General features: G+C 32.9%; 1 protein-coding gene across 1 annotated transcript; it reads left to right on the forward strand.

Annotated features, from left to right (window-relative positions):
- Positions 1 to 10,536: 10,536 nt before the first annotated feature.
- LOC143069733 (26S proteasome regulatory subunit 4) lies at positions 10,537 to 26,722 on the forward strand. The gene is made up of 12 exons (XM_076244501.1): positions 10,537 to 10,558; positions 15,438 to 15,491; positions 15,892 to 15,988; positions 18,465 to 18,589; positions 19,866 to 20,051; positions 20,924 to 21,052; positions 22,264 to 22,360; positions 23,103 to 23,191; positions 23,482 to 23,582; positions 24,158 to 24,254; positions 25,222 to 25,431; positions 26,532 to 26,722. Exons 1-12 carry the CDS (start codon positions 10,556 to 10,558, stop codon positions 26,664 to 26,666), a joined length of 1,323 nt encoding a protein of 440 aa, XP_076100616.1. The 5' UTR covers positions 10,537 to 10,555; the 3' UTR covers positions 26,667 to 26,722.
- The last annotated feature ends 969 nt before the right edge of the window (positions 26,723 to 27,691 follow it).

Consider the following 27,691-nt stretch of genomic DNA (forward strand, 5'->3'; position numbering starts at 1 on the left):
AATTGAACAAGGGCGTCACACTAAAACCCATGTAGAAGACAGAATTTGTCCTTTGTGTCTCTTAGAAGTAGAAGATGAATTTCATTTCACTTTAAAATGTACAAAACTAAATATAATTAGAGACCAATTGTTTTTTAAAATTAGTGAAATAGTTCCCTCTTTTTTAACAGAAGCAAGATTTAAATTTTTGTATACGTGTGATGAGACTGATATAATTAGAATTATTGTTAAATTTATAAGCGACATGTACATTTCTAGAAATGCTTTATTAAGTACTAAATAACTATGTGGTACCACCTCCTCATATTATATATATATATATTTAGCTGATCTGTAAAAATCACATCTCCATGCCTTATATATCATGTACTGTAGTACGATGCTAGATTAAAACTGACGTGGAAAGGTAACACCCGGCCACCGAAAGCTTCATTTTTATGAAGCCCAGGTGGTCGTGTGGTCTAGCGGGACGGTTACAGTGCAGGCGATTTGGTGTCACGTAGCATGGGTTCGAATCCCGGCGAGGGAAGAACAAAAAATTTGCGAAAGCAAATTTACAGATCTAATATTGTTGGGTTTATGTTTAGACGAGTTATATACATGTAGGACTCTAAAGTGCGATGGGGACGCTAAAGTACGATGGTCACGCTAAAGTGCGATGGTCTACGCTAAAATGCGATGCTTCCATACGCTGAAGTCCGATGGTCCGTGAAAATATAGACGTTAGAAACGTAGTTCGATAATGACGTTAACAGTCGTTTAAGGTAGATAGGGTGTCTTCCTCCATCTTGGATTTTGAAATACTAGAAAACAAGGTCTAGATCTTTGATGAAATGTGCAAATTTTTAGAGTAGTAGGTAATTCATGTGTTAGAATTTTCATTATAATATAGAAAATGCCATGTTTGACCATATTTATGATTGTATTTTACAAAAAAGAGAATTCTTTTGTTTGATTAATTTTTTTTCAACTTTGTCAAATAAGGGGAGGCGACTCAAATGCAAGGGCAGATAATTCAGATAGTGTTACTTTTACAATAGAATGTGTTAGGAATTTTCCCATTTTTACATGAAGCAAGAAAACGAGTACGGTGACCCCATTTTTCTTTTTCTTATCTGAAAGCATAATATTGGAGCTATCTTCTCATATTTTATCTCAAAATTCTATGGTGTGGTTTGCATTTTATGGCGGAAAATTGGGTTTTCCATGCATAATCTATACAAAATCTTGACAATTTTGCACAACCTGTAGTGTGAAAATAAGTCCGGTGACCCTTTCTTTTTATTGATGTTTTTAAACAAGCAGGTTATGAACTACATTTTAGCAAAGTATTAAAAGATTCTATGGATTATAATTAAGACACCCCATCTACCTTAAATACAAACCAAAAATGAACATGCCGGAAGATAGATTAGGAATATTTGATTAACAATTTTTACACCAAATGTCCATGACTTACGATTAATTGATTTAATTTAACCGTTCTTTGTCGGCTGAATCACAGTGTTTATTTTTTCGAGTGCTGGAAGAAGGACTTGTATCCTGGGCACAGGACGTTTGCGCTTTTTTACCTGTAAAACGATAGGACATTTGCGCTTCAAATAGTATGGACATGTGCGCTTTTAATTTTGATTCACCTGTATTAAATTGACCGGACATTTGCGCTTTTAATTTTGATTCACCTAGATTAAATTGACCGGACATTTGCGCTTTTAATTTTGATTCACCTGTATTAAATTGACCGGACATTTGCGCTTTTTACCTATAGTCGACTACCTGTAATCTTAATGAGAAGTAATCATTACGTAAATAAATTTAACTTATATTTGTCATTAGTTAGTTCACATTTACACAGTGAACATGGATTTTGAAGTTATAGTGACTAGTAAAGAAAACAAATGTGTATGTCTTGATGGATTTTTATTTCGTTTCGACCAAACCCTAAAAATTGGAGACCTTTCATGGAGATGTACCGTTAAAAACTGTAATGCAAGAATTAAAACGGACAATGGGACTTCTATTATTTTGAGTCAGAAAAATGATCATAATCACGAACAATTCGACGACAGAAAAATTGAGCGCCATCAGCTAAGAGTGTATGCAAAACGAAAGGCTGCTGACGACCTCACACAGAAACCATCAAAAATCATTCGAGCTGGATTGAAAGATGTTGGTGAAGATTCTTTACATCCTAAGGATTTAAAGTCTGTTTCAAAGGCAATGTACAGAGTGAGAAGAAAATCCCAACCGAATTTGCCTAAGTCAAGAGAAGAGGTTCACACTCTCTTTGAAGGTTATCCTGTACAGACCTCAAAATTCGAAAATTTTCTTCAAGTCAACGACAGAGAAAATGGAATAATCATCTTTACATGTACAACCAATTTAGAATGCTTGTGTTATGTTGAAGAAATTTTTATGGACGGAACATTTAAATTTTGCCCTAAATTTTTTAAGCAGCTCTATACCATTCATGGATTTAAAAATGGGAACTATATTCCCCTTGTATTTATTCTGTTGACTGGGAAGTCTGAAGAAATATATCATCATTGTTTTACCTAGCTAGTTGGAGTTTGTGATGATAGAAAATTGACTTTGAAACCTAAGATGGTTCATGTTGACTTTGAAGACCGAGTTATGGTTGTTGTAAGAAATTTATTTCCATCAGCCCTCTTAAAGTGTTGCCGTTTCCATCTGTCCCAAGCCTGGTGGAGAAAAATTCAAGCATTAGGACTCCCTAAAGAATACAAGGAATGTACAACTGAAGTGGGAAAATGGTTGCACAAATTTTTCGGACTTTCTTTTCTTCCGGATTCAGATGTTGAAGACTCATTTGTTGAAGATATGATGGCTGAAGCACCTAAAGAACCGAGATGTTCCAAATTTGCAGACTACCTGACAGAAAATTATGTTACAGTTGAATCAAGAGTGGAAAAGGAGAAACTCGATCATTTATTTGAGATGTGGGCTAAGTACCAATCAGGACACATAACAAGAGCAAAATTTGTTCACTCATTGGGCTTCAAATATCAAGCTAAACCTGACCTGTAATTGTGATGACAGTACTTGATTTTATTTCTTAAGAATGTTTACTTTTAGCTGTAAATAAACTTTTAAACATATATCAACAATGTGCTATGACATGAAGGTGCTATAAAATAATTTTTAAACTTTTAACCATAAAGAATGACTTTAACTTTGCCAGGTCTAACCTGCCGGTCCCAAGCCCGGATAAAAGAGGAGGGAAGTCATAGATATATATATATTTTTTTTAAAAGCGCAAATGTCCATTTTTACAAAAGCGCAAATGTCCTATGTTTTGAAGCGCAAGTGTCCTATGAAAAAGCGCAAACGTTCCGTGCCGTGTATCCTACAGTCGACCATTTTACTATATAGATACCAAATAGTATACGCATACTTATCCTGCTTCTATTTGAAGCGAACGGATACATTAGAATCATTGTTTATGTGGTAGTTTACTTTGTAATCCCCGTTAAAATGCCGTCGATTTTAATGAAAAGTAACGTCGGTAAACTAAAATAGAGATACATGTTTGCATGCGTGAACTATAAATTGTCTGCTAAAACATTAGTTCGTACTGTGCATTGTAGGAAAATAAAACATGTATTTGTACTCGCTACAAAAAAGGAGAAAGATCGGCGAACATTGCATTTCTCTCGCATTTAGATTAAAACTTATACAATTAAATGTTGCATATCCCGACAATGAACGAATTTTGTATTTTTGATTTTCAATGACAAATGTAAGGGAGGTTGTAACATTAGTGTGAACGGCATTCTACACCAATTATCCAAATATTCAATACGCTCCGAATTGTTAAAAATTCATTTTACATGATTTATAATATTTGCAAAACACAAATTACCTTTATAGCAATTATTACTTGGTCGGACTTGTTAATTTAGAAACAATCACTTCAGTCTACCGGTAAATTGTAAAACTGACACACCATCGTGCTTTAGCGAACAAACAACCATCGCACTTTAGCGTGAGACGCCATCGTTCTTTAGCGTAGACCATCGCACTTTAGCGTTACCATCGCACTTTAGAGTACCATCGCACTTTAGAGTCCTACATATGTATATATATATACAATTTTATGTTTATGAATTTGGTATGATATAAATGTTTGTATGTTTGTGTATAACCAATGTTTATTAACCAACTAAGTACACTATTGCCAAAAATGACTGGTTATTAAAAATAACATATTTTCTGTAATGGCCCTGTTTTTCTGTAATGGCCCTGTTTTTTTCTGTAATGGCCCTGTTTTTCTGTAATGGCCCTGTTTTTCTGTAATGGCCCTGTTATTTCTGTAATGGCCCTGTTTTTCTGTAATGGCCCTGTATTAATGCCCAGCTTGTCTGTATTAAGCCAAGTTAGGGTTTTTAATAAAGTTAATAAAATTAAGCTGTAAAGAGTATACCTTTTTGTATTTTATTTAATTTAGTAATAACCAGCTACAAACATTAAAGAACCATATAAAGGGGTCACTGTTCATCCTGTTTTTCAACACATAACTTCTTTCAACTTAATATCTTAGATATTTGGTATATTTAAAGTTTGATCATAGTGAAGTACAAATTATTTTGTTTAAACTAAACTGTCATTAAAAGAGTAAGAGAGTACATAAAATTGGCAGCAACACATACACTTTTTTCAGTTGGTTAGTTCGAAAATCTTGCTCACTGTAAATGTTTCCTTACATGTAACCAGTCGTGAGATTTTCAGGCTTATGGAGGTACCAGGTTCAAAATGAGGTGTTTTCTGTATTTGTATGAAGTAAACACAGTTGCAAAACACCCTAACAGGTTATTTAGCCACATTATGCAAAATAGCAGAATTATGGTCATATTTGTTATATTTGATTTTATTAAAATTATCCCATGTTTTTTGGTTTTTTTTTCACATATATGTTCATCTATTACATTTTTCTTTGAAATTTGTCTCATTTTGTTTGGATTATTTTTGGGGAGGGGGTGTTCTTGTCTATCTTTAATTTATTAAAAATTTTAAAGAGGGAAATAGTGTGCTTACTAATTTAAAATAATATGACCTAACATGCTAAGTGATTCCCCTTGATGAAAACCGACCTCGAAAGTGCTTTTGGGAAGGAAATAAATTTACGCATCATTTATAATTTGCCGGTATTTTATTTTTTTCAAATAATATCTCGCAATGGTGATACCATTTTAACCGTTTTGCTTAGCAAAAAACAAAAACATATAAATGATGCAGGAGAAAGTGAATTAAGTATTAGATACAATACAAAGGTAACAAAGAAACAGTCCGGTAACAACCGTTGCCGGATAGTTTTTCTGCACGAGTAGTCAGGTCAAGGTCCGAGGCGCTAGCCGAGGACCCTGACCTGACTACAAGTGCAGAAAACTATACGGCAGGTTGTTTCCGGCCTGTTTTTTTGTTACTTTTGTTTTGTATCTGACTTGTACGACGTTTCAAGGAAGAAGTATTACATTTTGCAAGCTGAATATTTGAGAAACTTCAATGGCCTCAAATCAGTAAATGTAAGTTATAGAATAAACACATTTTTTTCATTTTCCTTCAACGGAGTTTGATAAAAACAAAAGAACCATTTCAAGTATAAGATTTATGTTATCAAGTTTGAGACTTTTTAAAATGCAACTTCGTTGAAATGTAATATATTTAAGAAATATTTTAGTGGTAAGTAAGCTAACGTTTAATTTTATAGATGAAACGGAAAGCGGGAGGGGGCCTTAATTGATTTGAAATAAACAGGCTGTGATCTTTACTTTGATGAAAAAATGCAGGATGTGCCATTTCATTTCCCCATTCCCCCTTTAAAAATTTCGTGAAAATCGCACGTTTGCTGTCAAATACATGAATTCAATATTCAGTGGGGGAGGGGTGCCGGGGTTTAGAATCCCTTTTTTTGGACGATCAATGCATTTGAATGTGGGCAAATAGTGGAAACCCCCTTTTTTCCTGGGTTGGGAACCCCTTTCTTAAAATGACTGGATCCGCCCCTGATAGATTTGAATTCAACTTATAATTAAATTAAATAACAATATAAATGTATCAAAAGAATGAATTTTCTACTTTATTATTGAGTGAAATGTTATAAAAAAAGGATTTTGTTCTGTTATTGTATATATAAAGACAAATACTTGAAAAAAAACTAAAATCATGCTCGGTCTCTGCAAGTAAAATTGAGAATGGAAATGGGGAACGTGTCAAAGAGACAACAACCCGACCAAATAAAAAACAACAGCAGAAGGTCACCAACAGGTCTTCAATGTAGCGAGAAATTCCCGCACCCGGAGGCGTCCTTCAGTGTTGATCGCGATTAATTAAACACGTGCTACTATATGACCAATCGCAGCCAACCGTCCAAAATTGAGGCCTGACATAAGTTGAATGATTTTCTTCAAGAGTTGCTGCTTATTTGGACATGTATTACACGAACACTTTTTTATTTATAGGATCAATCGTGCATTGGTGAGTTGATAGGGATTTTATCTTTTGATGAGATTTGATTCTTATTTACATATTTTCTGTCTTTTTTAATTGAAATATAAACGTCGGTATCATCATTTCTTCACTTTCAGCATTATCTAAAATTACTATTCATATCCATTCTCCATAAAAAGGGGGGAGGGGTATGTACTTTTCTAAATATATTAACTATTTACCTTTACAACACCATCACCCAATATATATATATATATATATATTTTAAATTAGCACTATTATATATATACGGTATTCGAAAAATCAGGAATCATGCAGATCATTAATTTGTTATCTGCTTGACCATAGTAATTTTTTCTCATAAAATTTAGGATTAAAATATCTTTTTTATTAGGAGAAAAACATACCCCCCTTTTAGAAGTTAAATGTATGAATCTATTAGTATACTGATATGAATAGTATTTTACTGGAAATGTTTAAAAAAAAAAAAATATTGATGATAACGAAAATATTTTATTAAAAAAAAGACAGGAAATATGTCGGTGAACCAAAAAGTTCAAATCTAATTGAAAGTTAAAGTGCCCATGAACTCATTGTTCATGCACGAGTGATTCTATTCATAAAAAGTGTCCGTGTAACAACTAAAAATAGTCCGTGTATCATCTAAAAAGAGTCCGTGTAACACCCGTTAATGTACTGTTTTTCTATAGCTCTGCGGGGGGCAAAGTCGTACAAACCAGTGAAATCTCAACATGACACCAAATTATGTGAATCATGTTTGAACGCGATTTCTAACAACCGGATTTATTGCCTTCTACACAGATGGATAGACAGTAACTTCTTTCCTGTCAGCTCACGGACTATGTTTGATCTATCTATCCGGACAGACAACAATGTGGTTGGCTGGAACAACAAACTCAACCGCAAGGTCAGGGGTGCAAGTCTTCACCTATAGGTCATGCTGAAAGTCCTTAGCGACGAAGTCAGATACCTGCCCATGTAGATTCAGTTTAAAAGCTAACCAAACTTTTAAACAGGAGGGATACAGTTACGATACTGTTGTCATTTCATTAAAGATTGCATATTTCGGTATTAAATAGGATCATCGGAAATAAACACATTTATTTTACAACCAGTTTTGCATGGCATGATACGGGTTATGTTCTTCATATATTTTATGATAATATGGTACTAAACCCCTAACGGGATGGATTGTGCTTGATTTTCATATATGATGAAGACATACTTTTTGAGGTCTGGAGCTGGCATGTCAGTAGTCCATTGCATATTAATTTATGTATCATTGTCATTTTGCTTAGTTTCGTTTGTTTCCTATTCTGACATCGGACTCAGACTTCTTTTGAACAGAGTTCTACCAGTGGCGTAGCTTGCACGTATGCTCAGATGCTCAAGCATCCACATCATTTTGACAAAAGTAAAAAATAGCAGCAGTTTAAGGCAGCAACCATTTGATTTTCTGGGGGGGGGGGGGCTATGGTTTTTTTTTCTGTGCAAACTTTTTTTTTCGCCTGCGGCGAAAAACAATCTATTTTTTTCGCGACAAGTCGAAAACAATTTTTTTCTTTCAACTTTAGCATTACATATAGTGGCAGCTGAGGGTGAAACAAACAATTTTTTTTTCTCAGAATCAAAAACAAATTATTTTTTTCTCCAAAAACTGGAAACAAACTTTTTTTTCCAAAAAAAAACATAGCCCCCCCCCCCCCCCCAGAAAATCAAATGGTTGCTGCCTAACTCGGAAGTATCCAAATATAACAAGGCTGAGGATATGAGCAGTCTTTTTCGAAGCATTATGCCTGGTCTTTCATTATGGATAATTTCGTTTATGTAAACAAGATAGTTGAATCGCAGAATAGTGTTTCAAGTTAACTTTTGGTCGTAAACTGAAAAAAAGTCTACGTCATCGGCTTAGGCAAGCGGAGAGGACTGATATGCAGACCCGTGGACATGTTTCATCTGAAATTGAACCTAGTGGAGTGATGACTTCTCATTTGACTATAGCAACTAACAACTAAAACACCATATCGTGATATCGTAACGTTTCTTGCGACATGGTAAACGACGTGATGAAAAAATCAATTTGTAATAGATCGTGATAAGTCCTAGGCTAATGAATTACCGTTTCTATCTAGGTTCAAATACTAATTTTAATTTCAATCAGTAAAGAACAAAGATCCAATGTTCACCGCCAAGCACATTTCATGTCATATTTTATATATTAAAGGACAATGAACAAGCTAGGGAATAACTAAAAAAACAATTTTTTTTCTTTCTTTTTTTCTTTTCAATATCTTAAGAAATAAAAGCTTCACAGCAAATGAAATGGGATTTTCATTACAATTTATATTTCAAATGGTCATAACTGGTTAAAAATATTTGATCACGACTTATTTTCCAAATTGCCAAAGACATTGCTTATGATATGAGTTTCACTTAATCTGACAAGAATTGTACACATAAGAGTGCTAACAAGACCGGACGATCGGACGCCCGGTATTTATATGTCTACTGCAACGCGTTTAGCTCAGTAATGAAAAAATCAAAAACCCAAGGTTGTCACGAGACTCAAATTCCTGGAAAGATTAGTCACTTCAGTTCCTATATGTCAAATATAACTTTAAGATTGGGTGCAGAGGCGGATTTAGTGGGGGGCAAGGCGGCCCGGGTCTCCCCTTTTCTGCGAAAAATTTGGTTGCTTATATAGGGAATCACTGGAGCATTACCGGAGCGGGCCCCCTCTTAGGCAGTCAACGGGCCCCCACTTATGAAAATTTCAGGATCCGCCACTGGGGTGGGAAACTTTACATCAAATACTTATGAATTGAATGATGGTAGTTTCGAGGAAACAATAACATTTGGTTAAAAATATAAATATATGTATTTGTGGGAATTTTGAATATAAACAAAAATCTAACTAGTGTCGGATTCTGTGAGAGTACATGTGCTTAAATAAAAATAATTTTCTGCACAAAAAGGTCCAAAAAAAAAATGTCGCCTCGCTCCGATCGGCGCCGAGACATCCACATCATTTCAACCCTGGCTACGCCACTGTCTACTGTTATCTACTCTTTGGATAGGCTGTTGTCTTTTTGACATATTTCCCATTTCCATTTTCAATTTGTGATCCAGTTCGTGTCTGAGCATAAACTGAGCCTCAACCTAAGCAGCCAGAAAGAGGTCACAGACCAAGTTTAATTTATAGAGCTTTGCATAGGACTACTACAGAAACCAATAGATTACCGTTGCCCAGCTGATAACGTCGTTGTGCAATCTATTGAGCAGTTACAAAAAAAATGTACGGTGAAACCTGTCCAAACCAAACACCCACGGGACTTTGCGTTTTGTTCGGTTTTCACAGGTGTTCAGATTGTAGAGGTAAACGGAAGTCGACACCAAATAATTTTGGCATATACTGACAAGGGATAATAGGTGACACAACAGACGACAGTTTATTTTTGTGTTGATTTAGATGTAAATGTAAAAATAAAAGAAGATGAAGATAGACGTACGTTTTGCTACACTTTTGTTTATAAATCAAACGCCACTCCGTCAATCACGCTTGTCGTTGGGAGATGTCCGACGTGGAGCGATTTTGCTTTTTATAATTATTTTCTCATCCGTTAATTTACTGACCAATTCAGATTCACAATCAATGTCAAATGACGATTCCGTAGTTGAATCGGGAACATCATTGTACACACGAGTTCTCGGACTAAACTGGTCACCCGCTGATTGATACTTCGGCACACGATAACAGTGAAACAACAGCAGGGGTCCAGTTTATTCTCAGTATACATGTTTCTGGTTGGACGACACTAATAATAGAAGACTTTATATATACAAATGATTCCAGCAATATAAATAGGTTCGCTATATATTGAACTGTTTTGTAGATAATTTAATGTAGATTGTCGATATGCGGATACCTTTTTGGGGAGAAATAGATATTAAAATATCCATATATTGTACGTTGTATGCTATCTCTTAAATGTGAAAACCAACGGTCCTTAGATATTAAAGGAGATTCAATGCGCATGCTTGATAACTTAATTAGTTTCCGGTAAAAATGGTGAGGAATGAAATATTTGTGTTTTAGTCGAAAAAAATATACCAATTCTCTCAATGACAGTGACTTTTCTTGATAACAACATCCCTTTTTTAAGCAGCGACGTTATTCTCGAAAAATGAAGCGTTTCAAGATTGACTTTGCTTTTAAGAAAATTAGAAAACAAAGTCCGGCTAACGATGATTTGGCAAAATTGAAAATAAAATAATTTATTCCCTACAAAGAATACAAATAAACTAAAAATTGTTGAGATCCCTTACATTTTTTGACTCTTCATATCTGTTTGAATAAACAATTGTTTGTACATGGGATCCAAATGGTAGCAAATGAAATGGAACAAATTATATTGAGCAAATTATGTTGGATTTTAATAACAAATCATTTGTTTTCATACTGTCAGTCTTCACGTCGAGTGGCAGCCCAGGCTAGAAAAATTGCTCTCGGCCTGTAAAAATCATATCTACAGGCCAACAGAATCTAACTAAAAATTTTCAAAAATTGAGCGTTGGGCCTGTAGATTTAAAAGTTTTGTCGTGAAGACTGTACTGTGCTAGTCCAAATAATTATGACGTCTTGAAAGGCTATTATATTTTTTTTCTTTGACGCCTTACTTGACACATGTTAAATATCTCTCCATGAAATTAAGGAATCTGTGAGATTAATTAATACATTATACAAAAAATATACTGTATAATAAAAACTTTGAGCCCAAAATGTTGACTAGCACACTAGAAGACCTGATATTTAACAAATGTTTAAAATATTTATTATTTAAATAGATTACTATCTAATTTTGACACCTGTCGTAATCACCAATCATGCCAACAATAATGTCATTTTTAAAACTTTTCACACCTGAGACATCAAATACATTTAATTGAATTAACTTATATAATTAGTTGGCAATTAGAATCCAATCAAAGATAACAGTAAATTGAACTTGTTATTAAAGAATACAGAACTGGCTCTATCTTTTTTGTAGATAAAACTAGATAGCTGACATGGATAAAATTAAAGTGAGACCACCAATCTCCCGGTATCAAATCATTTGAAAAAAACAACAACAATGTATTGCAATATGACCTTTAACATTTAGGGAGTAATTAAACTTGCATTAAGTCGTGTTCAGACCCTTTATGATAGAAAATAAAGGAACATGGAGTAACCTTGCACGGGCATCGAACACAAACTAACTTTAGTATAATACTGCACTGTCACTATATTTAAATTGAGTCATAAAAAATCACTTTATAGTCTTTCAGTTTCTCTTTGAAAGCATTCGAAGTTTGATTACTATAGAATTCGTTTCTACTGTATCCAGGGGCTTATCTAGATTTTGTTAAAAGCGAGGCAAAATATATTCGCCATTCGGTAAGGGGTCTGGCAGCCGTTCAAGACACCCAGAAGCTCTGAAAAAAAATATACGCAAAATCGTGCATCCTGAGGGTTTCTTGGACTCTTAGGAGGCACAATTATGTGAATGTCCCTTGGAACCTAGCTCAGTCTCCAAAAACACCAGTCAAGTTAAAGACATCAGCCAAGTTGAAAACACCTTCAAAACAGAAGGCTGTATCAACACCGAAATATACTAAAATTGAGGTATGCTGATAATGGCAGTCAAGATCATCAGATACTTCTTACAGACAATACCTTCCGTGAAGAAAGCAAAACTTGACAAGATTTCTTGGTTTAATGAAAAAAAGAGTTATTAACACTTGTGTCGATCCTGTCAATACCTTTAAAACCAGAGACATAAAATACAATTATAGACTCTATTAGAGTTGCGAATCTCTTGTATCATATGTCTCTGTTAAAGCATACATCTGCGAATGTGAATTCAGTCTGGTCAAATTTATGTTGAAGAAAAATCATTTTTCAAGAAAGTTTATATTTTCATATCATGTATATTTAGTGATGTTGCAGATTTCTCAGTTTCATGACTTAAATATTGTTAATCCTTAAAAAAATTATTAACATACATGCATAATCAACGTGTACATCGGCGAGTGTGAACAGGGCCGTCTGGTCAATTTTTTTGGCAGAAAAACATTTTTGTTTATCATGAAGCTTATATTTTTGTATAATATATTTATTGATCTCATTAATTCCGGAATTTCATGGACTAATATTGTAAAACAAAAGAGATATTAACACTTGTGTTGATCATTTCAATATATTTAAAGCATATATCGGCGAATGTGAATACCGTCCGGTCAACTTCTTTTAGCATAAATTTATATTTTCGTATAATTTATTTAAAAATCTCACAGATTCCTGTATTTCTTGGACAAATATTGTAAAACAAAAGAGATATTAACATGTGTTGCCGACAAGTTGATTATATGTATAGCGTATAACGGTGTGAATACCGTCCAGCAACTTCATTTGCTCAAAATTTTTTTTTTACTTTTTTTTGTTTGATTTTCACAAAATGTATTTAAATGTCTTTATGGTCTACAAATATTTAACAAATCTACCGAATAACAAAAAAGTTATGACTATTTATATGTCGTCCTGTCATTAGTGCAACCCAGATAAAGTAAAAAAAAACTTTATAATCAGTTGGCATTTATCTTCTGTTCATGTCAATTATTTGCTTAAAGAAATAAGGTGGAGAGAGTGACTTAATCTCAAATGAAGCTTTTGAAAATATTTGTTTTAAAGTGAAATCATTTAGTATGTTATTGTAATAAAAAAAGAGTTAAGCTGAATTGCAAATCTGTTGAAGTTACCCACTCCAAATGATACACTGCAGTTCTCTGAATACATATAGAAAGAATGAAGTTATCATTTTATCATGTCAGTCATTGTAGGAGTGTCTTTGACTTACCAATTACAATGTTGATGGCCATATACAACAAAGTCTTATTTAAAAAATTAAAAATGTTACAAGAAACACAAATGTCTTGCTTCTTCAAATTTTTTTGAAAGGCCCTGGTTCATCAGAGTCAGATTCATGGCTTTTATGAATTGTAATTGGATGTCAGGATCATAAGTAATTTTTACATCTAGATTCCACAAGTTCTAGAGTATAGCGAGACAGGTTCTTATTGTATATGTCAGTTAGAAATGTAACTTCTAACAACCAACTGAAAAATTATTATCCATCCTAGCTATTTTTGTTTCCATCTCCGACTTCATAAAAATATTATTATCCAGAATAGCCAAACATATTCATGGGAATGTTGAAAATGATTTTTTTTATAATAGGAATACATTTCAAACATGTTAAAGTTTACAAACTATTTTGTCTATTATAAAGGTATAAAAAGAGTTGTTTTAGATAAGTAATAATGGTTATTAAATCTGCAATTCCTGGCAGTTTTGAATGCTTGGTGTTTTTTTCATGGTCAATTTAACAAAGATCTGTTTCAAGTGCTATATACATGTAAAATAAGAAGATACATTGTATGATTGCCAATGAGACAACTATTCACCTGAGTTCAAAATTTAAAATGAATCTGATGAAAGCAATTACATAAAATGTATGGACCACAGTAAGTACTGTCATCAATTAACATGAAAAAAACTAATCAGGATTTTTTATAAATAAAAGGAACATGTTAATAGCAGTTAACCTTAAACCCACGAAATCCATGAATATAAAGTTAAATAATATTACAGTGAAACCTGGTAAACCGAACCCTGATAAAACCGAATTTCTGTTTAAACTGAACAATTTTCAAAGTCCCACAAAATTTCCCTATCAATTAACGTTAATCTAACCTGAAAAACCCGAACCCTGTCAACACCGAATTCCGAATGCTTTTTGAAGGCTCGTTAGTAAATTTATATTTAAAAATTACCTGTCAAAATCATCAATACCAATCAAAACACTAAAATGTTAATTTGCATGATTTAATTAAACAACCACAGGATGGCAGAGTATCACCGAGGGTATTTGAGGTTTAATTAACTTGTGAGTTGTTATTACAAACTAATTAGCATGTTTGTGTCCATGTATAAAGTGATTTTTTTGTAAAGAAACGTTAAACTGGTCAGGTACCCCCCATCGCCGATAATGACAAGAAAGGAACTTTCTCTCAGATTAATTAGATGCACGTTACTCAAATAATTACGACCACAAAATCGTAACTGATTTTGTAGCTTAACTGTTTAATTAAATAATAGTTTTAAAGCCATTAACTGGATTAAGAAGTCGTGCAACACAACAAGGTCAATGGATTTCGATATCCGGATTCCCTTTAGAGGCCCTATATATTTGATTCGAATGCTCCGGAAGACCTCCGTTAGCTATTAAGCAACGATAAAGTCCAAGAATAAACTGGAACCCTGCTGTTGTTTCACTCTTATCGTGTCCCGAAGTATCAATCAACGAGTGACCAGTTCAGTCCGCGAACTCGTGTGTACAATGACGTTCCCGATTCAACTAAAGAATCGTCATTTGACAGTGACTGTGAATCTGAATTGGTTAGTGAATGAACGGATGAGAAAATAATTATAAAAAGCAAAATCGCTCCACGTCGGACATCTTATAACGACGAGCGTGATGGACAGAGTGGCGTTTGATTTATAAACAAAAATGTAGCAAAACGTCTATCTTCATCTTCTTATATTTTTACATTTACATCTAAATCAACACAAAAATAAACTGTCGTCTGTTGTGTCACCTATTATCCCTTGTCAGTAAATGCCAAAATTATTTTGGTATCGACTTCCGTTTACCTCTACAATCCGAACACCTGTGAAAACCGAACGAAACGCAAAGTTCTGTGGGTGTTCGGTTTAGACAGGTTTCACTGTATAATATATATTTCATTTTATGAAACTTGATGGGGAAAAGACTGTCCAACAACTTTCAATTTTGTAAAGTGTGTCCTGTTTCACTTGTAAAATAAACTTTTGACATTTCTTCTTACAGGGACAGCAACAGTCTGGCGGACAGGGAGGTCAAGGGGACAAGAAAGATGACAAGGTAGGTCAGAGGTCACAAGGATCCAGTAAGATAGTCTTTGACTCCTACCAAGTATTGCCAATAATTGGTCACCTTCAAAACCATGAAGTTTATGCTACAGGAATGGTGACAAAAACTAATTAACTTTTCTAGTCTTATCAAGAATTGAAAGATTGAGGGCTGGCTGAAAGTTGAAAGGTTATAAAGAGGAATACAGTATTTTTTAACTGAATGCAGGATATGTTTTAGGCAAAAATTGTGCTCGTTATGCAAAATGTGACTAAGCATTCTAGTTTCAAGAAATATTTCAGATACCTCTTTTACCTTTCACCTTTTTGCAGATTAATACAACGTCCTTTTCGCTTATTTTATTATAAAAAAAGTCCCTTTGAATAAAGATGACAAATTGGATTTTTTTTAGGAAAAGAAGAGGAAGTATGAACCCCCAATTCCAACTCGTGTTGGTAAAAAGAAGAAGAAGATGAAGGGACCTGATACAGCCAGCAGACTCCCACAAGGTAAAACTTTATTATAGATAATATTTATTTGACTAACAAACTCTCGTCTGACATTTGAATATAATTTTGTGATCTTTTAGTTTTGCGTTCAGATGTTTTCTAAGTTTAAAATTTTAATTTATATATATATATATTTTTTAAGTATTCAATTATTCAAGTCACAACTAGAACCGTTCACAATAGATTATGAGTTTAAAAGGTTTAAACATAAAACATTTTGAAGATAAAAAAAAAGCATTTATGTTAGCTTTGCAAGATTAAGTTTGGGATGTAGTTTCAATCTAATTACATTATTTATCAACTGAAAGTTAACAATTAAAATGTATGAACTATCTTGTATACTGCAGTAATTGTTACTTTAACTTGTACAGTCTTTAATCAAGATTGCCAAATTAGGCCAATAATAGTTATTTTTATACGACCGCAAAATTTGAAAAATTTTTCGTCGTATATTGCTATCACGTTGGCGTCGGCGTCGTCGTCGTTGTTGTCGTCGTCGTCGTTCTGCGTCCGAATACTTTTAGTTTTCGCACTCTAACTTTAGTAAAAGTGAATGGAAATCTATGAAATTTTAACACAAGGTTTATGACCACAAAAGGAAGGTTGGTATTGATTTTGGGAGTTTTGGTCCCAACATTTTAGGAATTAGGGGCCAAAAAGGGCCCAAATAAGCATTTTCTTGGTTTTCGCACTATAACTTTAGTTTAAGTTAATAGAAATCTATGAAATTTTGACACAAGGTTTATGACCACAAAAGAACGGTTGGGATTGATTTTGGGAGTTTTGGTTTCAACAGTTTAGGAATTAGGGGCCAAAAAAGGGGCCAAATAAGCATTATTCTTGGTTTTCGCACAATAACTTTAGTTTAAGTAAATAGAAATCAATGAAATTTAAACACAATGTTAATGACTACAAAAGGAAGGTTGGTATTGATTTTGGGAGTTTAGGTCCCAACAGTTTAGGAATTAGGGGCCAAAAAGGGACCCAAATAAGCATTTTTCTTGGTTTTCGCACCATAACGTTAGTATAAGTAAATAGAAATCTATGAAATTTAAACACAAGGTTTATGACCATAAAAGGAAGGTTGGTAATGATTTTGGGAGTTTTGGTCCCAACAGAATAAGGGGCCCAAAGGGTCCAAAATTAAACTTTGTTTGATTTCATCAAAATTGAATAATTGGGGTTCTTTGATATGCCGAATCTAACTGTCATGACTGTGTATGTAGATTCTTAACCTTTGGTCCCGTTTTCAAATTGGTCTACATTAAGGTCCAAAGGGTCCAAAATTAAACTTAGTTTGATTTTGACTAAAAATGAATCAGTTAGGTTCTTTGATATGCTGAATCTAAAAATGTACTTAGATTCTTGATTATTGACCCAGTTTTCAAGTTGGTCCAAATCAGGGTCCAAAATTAAACTTTGTTTGATTTCATCAAAAATTGAATAAATGGGGTTCTTTGATATACCAAATCTAACTGTGTATGTAGATTCTTCATTTTTGGTCCTGTTTTCAAATTGGTCTACACTCAAGTCCAAAGGGTCCAAAATTAAACTTAGTCTGATTTTAACAAAAATTGAAATCTTGGGGTTCTTTGATATGCTGAATCCAAAAATGTACTTAGATTTTTGATTATGGGCCCAGTTTTCAAGTTGGTCCAAATCAGGATCCAAAATTATTATATTAAGTATTGTGCAATAGCAAGTCTTTTCAATTGCACAGTATTGCGCAATGGCAAGAAATATCTAATTGCACAATATTGTGAAATAGCAAATTTTTTTTTAATTAGAGTTATCTTTCTTTGTCCAGAATAGTAAGCAAGAAATATCTAATTGCAAAATATTGTGCAATAGCAAGATTTTTTTTAATTGGAGTTATCTTTCTTTGTCCAGAATCAACTTAAATCTTTGTTATATACAATATACAATGTATATTCACTTTTTACTACCAACTGATAAATTAAAATAATCTTTACCATTCAGTGATAACAAGCAGTTTTTTTTACATCTTAATATTTTATGATGTATTTAAATGAGTAGTTATTGTTGCAAACTCCATTAGAAATTTTAATTGAGATTAGTTTTGGAATAAGGGAAAGGGGAATGTGATTAAAAAAATTGGGTTCAATTTTTCATAAATAAAAAAGAAAATTTCTTCAAACATTTTTTTGAGAGGATTAATATTCAACAGCATAGTGAATTGCTCTAAGAGAAAACAAAAATTTTAAGTTCATTAGAACACATTCATTCTGTGTCAGAAACCTATGCTGTGTCAACTATTTAATCACAATCCAAATTTAGAGCTGAATCCAGCTTGAATGTTGTGTCCATACTTGCCCCAACTGTTCAGGGTTCAACCTCTGCGGTCGTATAAAGCTACGCCCTGCGGAGCATCTGGTTAGAATTGTAAACCGATCCATATAAACAGAATAACTGAAAATCTTAATTATTATCCTGTTCGATTTATTTATTTTAATAGTCACACCACACACAAGATGTAGACTGAAGCTACTGAAACTAGAAAGAATAAAAGATTATTTACTGATGGAGGAGGAATTTATCCAGAATCAAGAAAGATTGAAACCTCAGGAAGAAAAACAAGAGGTATTGTCCCCCCTCAACGAATGACAAAAAGAAATGAAAAATAACCACCCAATACATAATTTAAGATAAGGAAATGTGGTATGATTACTAATGAGACAAATATCAACCAGACATTAGATGTTAGTAACTAGGTCACCATACAGCCTTTAACAATGAGCAAAACCAAGCTAAGGTTGATTCATTATTATTCGTTCGATGCCAATTTTTTGTAGGTACATGAATTAAATGTTCAACAAATAACAAATTTTCTATAGGCTTATATAGATATAGGAAGATGTGGTGTGAGTGCCAATGAGACAACTCTCCATCCAAATAACAATTTTAAAAAAGTAAACCACTATAGGTCAATATATGGCCTTCAACACGGAGCCTTGGCTCACACCGAACAACAAGCTATAAAGGGCCCCAAAATTACTAGTGTAAACCCATTCAAACGGGAAAACCAACGGTCTAATCTATATTAAATAAAATAACGAGAAACACGTATAAATTACATAAACAAACGACAACTACTGCACATCAGATTCCCCTTATATGCAGACTTTGGCAAAACCATGAAATCACATATCCACGAACGTGCAAGTTTTCCATGATACACGAAAATTGGTACCCATGAAAATAAATGAATCCACAGTGTAAGATGTGACAAAATGTAAAACAATTTATATAGACAACTTTCTGTTTGATTTATGTATAAAACAACAAACCAAAAAAACCAAATATGATATACAGCAACCATCACCAAAGATTTAATTACAGTCTTTTTATTTAGGGACAGGCACATACAGAATGTGACAGGTTTAAACATATTTGCAGGCACTCAAACCTCCCCAAACCTCTGAGTGGTGTAACAGCCCATCATAAGAACAAAATTCAGTAAAAAATGGCTTGACTCATCAGTTCAATACAAAGCATAAAACCCACTAATATAAGATACAGAATTACTGATTTGAGCATACTCACAGTTACTGAACACTGAAAGTTAGTTCAATTCCAAAAACAACCATAAAAAAAGAGTCAATGTTTCCAAAACAAAGAATCAATTAGTACACATCCAATGAATTTAGTATAAAGACATCATAGAAGTCTAGGGAAACATGACCTTATGTAATATAAAAACATGTGTCAACAGGATGTAGAATTGTTATTATTTCCATGATGGACTGTAATAAGCCACAGTAAGAATATAATTAATTTAGATGAAATTTTGTCAGTTATTGTAACCTACAAAACACATCACTCGATCGTAAAATATTTCTTTTATTTTTAACTATAGGAAGAGAGAACTAAAGTTGATGAGTTGAGAGGATCACCAATGTCTGTTGGATCTCTAGAAGAAATCATAGATGATAATCATGCTATTGTCTCCACATCTGTTGGTAGTGAACATTATGTCAGTATTCTCTCCTTTGTTGATAAAGACCAATTAGAACCTGGATGTTCTGTTTTATTAAATCACAAGGTAAGAAATAGTTAGATTCTGTACCGATGACATTTCAGAGTTAAAATCAAACAAGATCAGTTCATTCTTGGTAGGAAAATAAAACCCAATTCAACTAGAATTGTTAGTTTTCTAATCGAAGGTTGGTGGTATTCTCCCGGCACTCCAGCTGCCTCCACCTTTAAAAAATGACTGCCATGAAATTGTCCAAAAGAAGTCCTAAAAAGAGGCTTTAAAACACCAACAATCAGTCAGCCAATTCAATCTAGACATTTTGATAAATAGAAAAGAAGGGGAGATAATTTATTTAAATTTTGTTTTGGTATTTGGTTTGTCTGATATTTTTTTACTACTAAACACAGATATTCCTATTTCTTTAAAATTTTACACATCAATGTGCATGTATTTGGGGTTAGAAAAATCTGGTTAGTTTTCAAAGTTCCAAATGGATAAGAATCTAAGATACTTATTTGGCTTGCATCAAACAGTGTCTACTACTTTGTGATGCTTTTTACATACTTTGCTATTATTTCTTTATAACTGACGACAAGGACTTAACAACAGCTCTATTGACTGTATTCTTAGTTGATTTTGTAATTTGTATAGATATTTTATCTTAATTTATTCAATAAATTCCTTTGATTGTTATGATGCAAATACTGATGACAATTTAATTTTAAAACGCCTGATATAGATTCTGTACATGGAAAACATTGATCTAAGGAAACTCTAAACAAAAAGAATTATGTTGCAGTTGATGTACTGTTAGATGACATAGAAACAGTAGCTTAGAGTTTCTGTTTATAGGGCACATGCTATAGTTACTATATATATATTGAAAAATCAGATAGATTCTTAAATCACTGTAACCTACTTAATGATACTATTTATAGGTACATGCTGTGGTTGGTGTCTTGGGAGATGACACAGACCCTATGGTAACTGTGATGAAATTAGAAAAAGCTCCACAGGAAACTTACGCTGATATTGGTGGTCTTGATCAACAGATTCAAGAAATCAAGGTAAATTACAGTAGTTTCTTAAGAAGCAAATACCCTGCTAAATAGCATCAATTTCAGTTTTTTTTCATCCAACTTTTTTGTCAGTTATTATAGGATTAAACACATTTTTTTTTTGTGTAAACTGGGGCGATTAACTCACAAACTGAATAAAAGTCCGAAGGACTTTTATGTCAAGTTTGTGAGTAAGAGACCCGGTTTACACATCAATAACCTCTAGAAAAAATGTGTTTAATCCTTATAATTCTGCATCCAAACATACGCAATTATTAATTCACATTATTTGATTGATGGCTGCTGTATTTACCATCAATAGCACAATGGCATGTCGTAACTAAGCAGTGGCCGCCATTTTAACTTTCTAAAAACCATAAATGTCCGATAAATGCAACAGAATCTAAAATGAAATTGCACCTACCTCAAAAACTTCATTTTAATTAAATAATATCCGAATTCGAAACGTACACGTAACGAAATAATCTCTCCCTTGAATATGTTCATTCGTATGACGTTGTGTTTTTCCATGACGTAAATTCGCCAAATCCTTCATGAAATTTTGCGGAATTTTATTCAAATTTTATTTATATACATTTTCGAAGCTTTTGTGCATTTATTTTATTTCTTTTTTTTGTTAAATATGCATTAGAATAGAAACAACTGTTATGCAATTGTTATATAGTCTCAATTTGATGAAAATCCCAGTATCCCTGCAAGAATGTGTATCACGCATGAATAGATTACGAAAGTAGTTTCGGAAACATGGTTTATCGAAGAGTAAACCAAGAGAAAAATTCCCAATTGACCAATCCAATTCAAGTATTTATAGATATGCAAATGATATAAGAATTATTAAAGTATAAATTCAATAAGTGAATAACAATTTATGGATTGCTGCATAAATTTGAAATTATTTTCAAAAGGAATGGGCCTTTTATTTCAATGTTAAAGAATGCAAAAAAAACAACCAAGCAACGAAGATGCATAGAATGACTTTTCAATTAAAATGTGGAAGAGTAGAAAAGAAAGTTTTTATTTTTGTACATTGGTCGTTGTTCGTATATATGATATATATGATGTATGCAGAGTTACTCACAGAAAGCATGTTAATTCCTGGGGGCTTTTAGAAGTTTCTTCCTATCCTTGCACCTGAATTTTAATGGAAAAATCCTAAACTATGAATGAGTTTAGATTAGATGATCTCCTCTTCTTTTTAGGAATCAGTGGAGTTACCTCTAACTCATCCAGAATATTATGAAGAAATGGGCATCAAACCTCCTAAAGGTGTTATCTTATACGGTCCACCTGGTACAGGTAAGGAGATCTATATTTTCTACTTGTATCATCAGCAAGTAATGCTGTAAATTCAGAAAAGTATTGTACAATTGTGAACTATGTGCAAGTCTGCTTGATTACTTATTGTGATTTCAGGAATTTAACATGTTATAATGTTTAAAAAAAAAAAATAAAAAAATCGAAATACACAAGTTTTTATTTTATTTTTGAGAAATAGATGTTCTTGCAGTTTTCTTAGTAATAAAAAATAACACAAGTTGATGAGTTTGTAGTAGTTTAAAAGTATTAATTCTTGTAAGACTTCTTTCATTACGAATCAGTGAAGAAATATGGCAAAAGATGCGGTTTTTAAATTATAAATTTCCTGCTTTTAATGTGATTAGACATTTTTACTCTTCAAGAAAATATAGACACTCATATTGAAACATTTACTACTTCCCCTAAATAAGGAGGGCCTGTCTTAAAACAGACTTCATGACATTTGATGAACAAAAGCTAAGCTCTAATGTTTATGGTACTGTTTGCAGTGTTAAAAGCTTATAAAAATTTTAGTTCTAAGTATTTCCAAACTTCAAAATGGATTAACGGATAAATTGTATTGGGGAAATATGATATGAAATTTTAAAGGAACTTTTGCATTACAATAAAAAATTTGATGCATTTTGTCACCATAAATGTGTCATTGTTGAATCTACAATTGTTAATTGAATTCTGTCATATTTGTTGATCTGACCATAATAATTTTGATATTTGATTGCAGGTAAAACTCTGTTAGCCAAGGCAGTGGCCAACCAGACATCAGCAACATTTTTAAGAGTTGTAGGATCTGAATTAATACAAAAATATTTGGTAAGTGAAGCATCTATTTGTATTTAGATATATTTCTAAGAAAATGGGATATTTTTAGCAACTTTCTGAACTTTTATGTTTTGTAATCCAAACATATAAATTTTCCCTTTTTACCCCCCCCCCCCCCCCCCCCCCCCCCTCCAAAAAAAAAATAATAATTTGCACTGTAGATGGCTAATTTTCACCATAATGAACTTGTCTCGTAAAGGATATCAAAAGACATGCAGTTCGACAAGTTACCTTTGCTTTTGATTCAGTGTTATCACATTCTGATTCTTTATTATTTGTAGGGAGATGGTCCAAAACTTGTGAGAGAATTATTTCGTGTAGCAGAAGAACATGCTCCCTCAATTGTATTCATAGATGAAATAGATGCTGTTGGTACCAAAAGGTGAGTACTTCCATTTAGACTGACATAAACAATAATGTTGTGCATTTGTAGATTTTAATTTTTCTTTAAATATTTTACAAAGTTGCTAATTGATGATTTCCCTTATACGCAATAGGGTTATTTGTGAAGACGGCTTTTAAAGAACAATGTTATTTTGGTAACGACTATTTTTTCTATCTGTGTATCCAATTGTAAAATGATATAGATACGCAGCCACATGTTGTAAAAGTGCACCAATTTCCATATATATGCCACAGAGAGGGTGTTAAATCCTTGTCTGTTTATATGTCCTGGAATTTGTTTCCATTCTCTAACAGTAGTTTGGCTCAACCAAATTTTATGAAACTTGTACACAATGCTTATTACCCTAAACACAGATCGACTTTGAATTTTGGTGTTGTCACTTTCACCATTATAGAGTTATGTCCCTTCATAAATGAAAAAATTGCTGACTTTAACATTTCTGTTCTCTTACTTAAGTTTGCCTCAACCAATTTCAAGGCACTGATACACAATGCTTATTACCATAAAAACACAGATCAAGTTTGTACTTTTGGTGGTTATGTATTTTACAGATATGAATCGAATTCTGGAGGAGAGAGAGAAATCCAGAGAACTATGTTAGAACTGTTAAATCAGCTGGATGGTTTTGATTCTAGAGGTGATGTTAAAGTGAGTATTGAAAGATATCATTAGCAATATGAGGGGTCCAGGGTAGTAGGGGAAACAATTCAATTAATAACACTAGAAAAATGTCAAAATTCTGAATTGGATAACCAGTTTTAGTTTTGATAGGGTGTCAAAATAAAAATTGATTTAAGTCTGTTTTTTGTATGAAGAAAATAAGCATATGTGTAAATGGGTTTATCAACCAAAATAATATTTTTGGTAAAAAAGTGCAGATGCCAAAAATATGATATTGCTTACTACCTACCTTAAATCCAGCCTACCTGGAAAAAAATTAAGGCACAAAACAGTTAAAATTTTGTTCCTGCTCTAATGTTTTTTCTTGTCTTAAAAATATAACTAATGTTGTTGGCCAAACAAACAAATGATCCATACAGACAAAAGGTGGTCTTGAACAATGACAACATATAACTATGCAGTATGAGTTCTCATACTACATAGTTATATGTTGTCATTGTTCAAAACCACCTTTAGAGAATAAACATAAAAAGAATGTGTGACATAGATTTACTGTAAATAACTTGAAAATTTGAATAAAGAAAAAAAAAGTTTGTTGAAAAATCAAATTCACATTGTGTATCATGGAATGAATATGAATTAAGGCAGTGTAACCCAAATCTATCAATGGCATGCAAGTGCAATGAAATGATAATACATACAGTTTAAAATTACTTAACCATGTGAAAATGTTTTGAAAAATGTTTGATTTAAATCATAAGAAAAATGTCCTCTAAATACTGAAATTCAGCTTGAAAAAGTCTGTATGCGTTATGACCTGAGATTTCATTCTTCAATGCAGGTCATGACCTGCATTTTCATTGTCATAGGTTGACAGGTATCATGTTATTTGATATCATCCTTTAAATACTAGCAACTCTGATTTACAAATAACTCTGCTTTTTAAAGATTTTCATACATAATTAGGTATTTGTAATGTTTTGATAATTTTCAGGTTGTTATGGCAACAAATCGAATAGAAACATTAGATCCAGCTCTTATAAGACCTGGAAGAATAGACAGAAAAATTGAGTTTCCTCTGCCTGACGAGAAAACCAAAAGACGAATCTTTAATATTCATACAAGCAGAATGACATTAGCAGAGAATGTAAACATTGATGATTATGTCATGGCAAAAGATGATCTCTCAGGTGCAGATATTAAGGTTAGTAGAATATTTGTTGAAAATTTATCTGGTGATCACTATGGTGCAAATATTAGATCAAGGTTAGTTTGTTGAAAAACTATCTGGTGATTTGTAAGGTGCAGATATTAAGGACTGTAGAAAGTTATTTAATACTGTGGATTCATTATTATTTGTTGGATACCAGTTTTTGTGGATACAGACGCGGATCCAGAGGGGGGGTTCTGGGGGTTGGAACTTCCCCTTTTTTTTGGACGATCAATGCATTTGAATGGGGACATGTAATTGGAACCCCCCCTTTGTCTTGGGTTAGGAACCCCCTCTTTTTAAAATGGCTGGATCCGCCCCTGGGATACATTATAGATATAGGAAGATGTGGTGTGAGTGCCAATGAGACAACTCTCCATCCAAATAACAACTTTAAAAAAGTAAACCATTATAGGTCAATGTACAGCCTTCAACACGGGGCCTTGGCTCACACCGAACAACAAGCTATAAAGGGCCCCAAAATTACTAGTGTAAAACCATTCAAATGGGAAATCCAACAGTCTAATCTATATAAAAAAAAAGATGTACATAATATATAGCCTTTGTATGCAGAGATTGGTAAAACCACAAATTCAAATATCCACAAAAAAGCAAGTTTTCCTCAATCCAGGAAAATTAATGAATCCACAGCCAGTAACAGTGGACTGTTGTTTAGTTAGAATGGAGGAAAAAACTAAACTGGAAAGATGACAAGTTTTCTTATACGTTACCAAATTGTGTATTATGTTTTTTTTGTTCAAAATCTTCTAAACAAAATCTAGAAATAGCCTTAATATTGTCAGATAGAAACAGTTTGATTTGAATCTATGATAACAAAAGCTTAGTTGTTAATACTTGTTATTAATTCTTTTGATATATAAAAAAAAAACTGTTGTCCAGTGTATTAAGTTCTTAGAAAAAATACAAATGAATAGGTGTCAAATTTATATGAAAAATATGGTGGCATATTGTCAGAAGAATACAAACAAAAACAAATTGTTGATTAAAAAGTTACTTACAGTTGTAACTAATAAATAATAAATTTCAGGATATGATAAATCTAAATAAATTATAATATTCTTAAAATATTGCAGGCTATTTGTACAGAAGCAGGATTACTGGCTTTGAGAGAAAGAAGAATGAAAGTAACAACTGAGGACTTCAAACAGGCTAAGGAAAATGTGCTCTACAGAAAGACAGAGGGAACACCAGAGGGACTTTATTTATAGTGATAAAAAACAAACTTATTTCACGTTGTTTCTTGTATATTAAAATTTATAAATGATTTAAACGTATTTGTTTCACCTTTTATGGAATAGTATTAACTTTGTCGCTATGCTTATTGATGGTATTTGGTAGTATAATCGAATATTGTTTACCTTTGTAGCTTTGTGACCTCGAAAAGGTATGACAAGATCAAGTTGGGCTCTATAGCAGGGTTTTCATTAAGGCGAGTCCATGAGTCCTGGACTCATCAAAATCTGTCTGGACTCGCCATTTTCAAAACTGTTGAGTCCACAGATGCATCATGATTGAAATATTTTGTATAAACTGAACAGTTAAACACAAATATCATCATTTTATAGCAAAAGTTTAAAAGTGATCTGAATTTAATGTCATTACATTGCTTTGTTAGGAAATGGAGACTAAAATATTACATTATATTGTGATAAATATCTTATTCTTGCTGTTGGACTCATCATGGCCAAAAATGACGAGTCCCTGGACTCGCCTTCATAAAATCATAAACGAGAACCCTGCTCTATAGTTGCAAGGATGGAATTATGTTTTTGACATTCAAATGACATTGTCATCATTATCTTTAAAAAGGTAGTTGAATTAAAGTTGGGTAATTTAAATTCTGATAAGTAAGATCAAAGAGTTATTGAAATAATAAACAATGCAAAGACACCAAAACTAGCAGACAGATTTTAAATTTGACAGTGAGTCACTTACCATTCTAAATTTTAGATCTTTTTTTAGCTTATTCAAATTGCAAAGCTGTAGCATGGGTAATAGTGTCCTCACACACAGTCTCACAGTCTTATTTACAGCAGAATGGTAAGCATTCAGTCATCAGTCAGATATATGACTGTTCTGGAATATCTACTTGTTAACCTTCTAATATGAGCAACTCAACAGGTACCACATGTGGAGCTGGATCTGCTGTTCTGCAATATCTACTTGTTAACCTACTAATATGAGCAACTCAACAGGTACCACATGTGGAGCTGGATCTGCTGTTCTGGAATAT

The sequence above is a fragment of the Mytilus galloprovincialis genome, chromosome 3 (assembly GCF_965363235.1).
Source record: "Mytilus galloprovincialis chromosome 3, xbMytGall1.hap1.1, whole genome shotgun sequence".
Lineage (NCBI taxonomy): Eukaryota > Metazoa > Mollusca > Bivalvia > Mytilida > Mytilidae > Mytilus > Mytilus galloprovincialis.

Excerpts from the sequence above, each read along its gene's own strand:
- LOC143069733 (XM_076244501.1), top strand. Across the intron at positions 15,492-15,891 it reads GGGACAAGAAAGATGACAAG|GAAAAGAAGAGGAAGTATGA; the intron begins GTAGGTCAGAGG and ends GATTTTTTTTAG. Across the intron at positions 24,255-25,221 it reads ATTCTAGAGGTGATGTTAAA|GTTGTTATGGCAACAAATCG; the intron begins GTGAGTATTGAA and ends GATAATTTTCAG.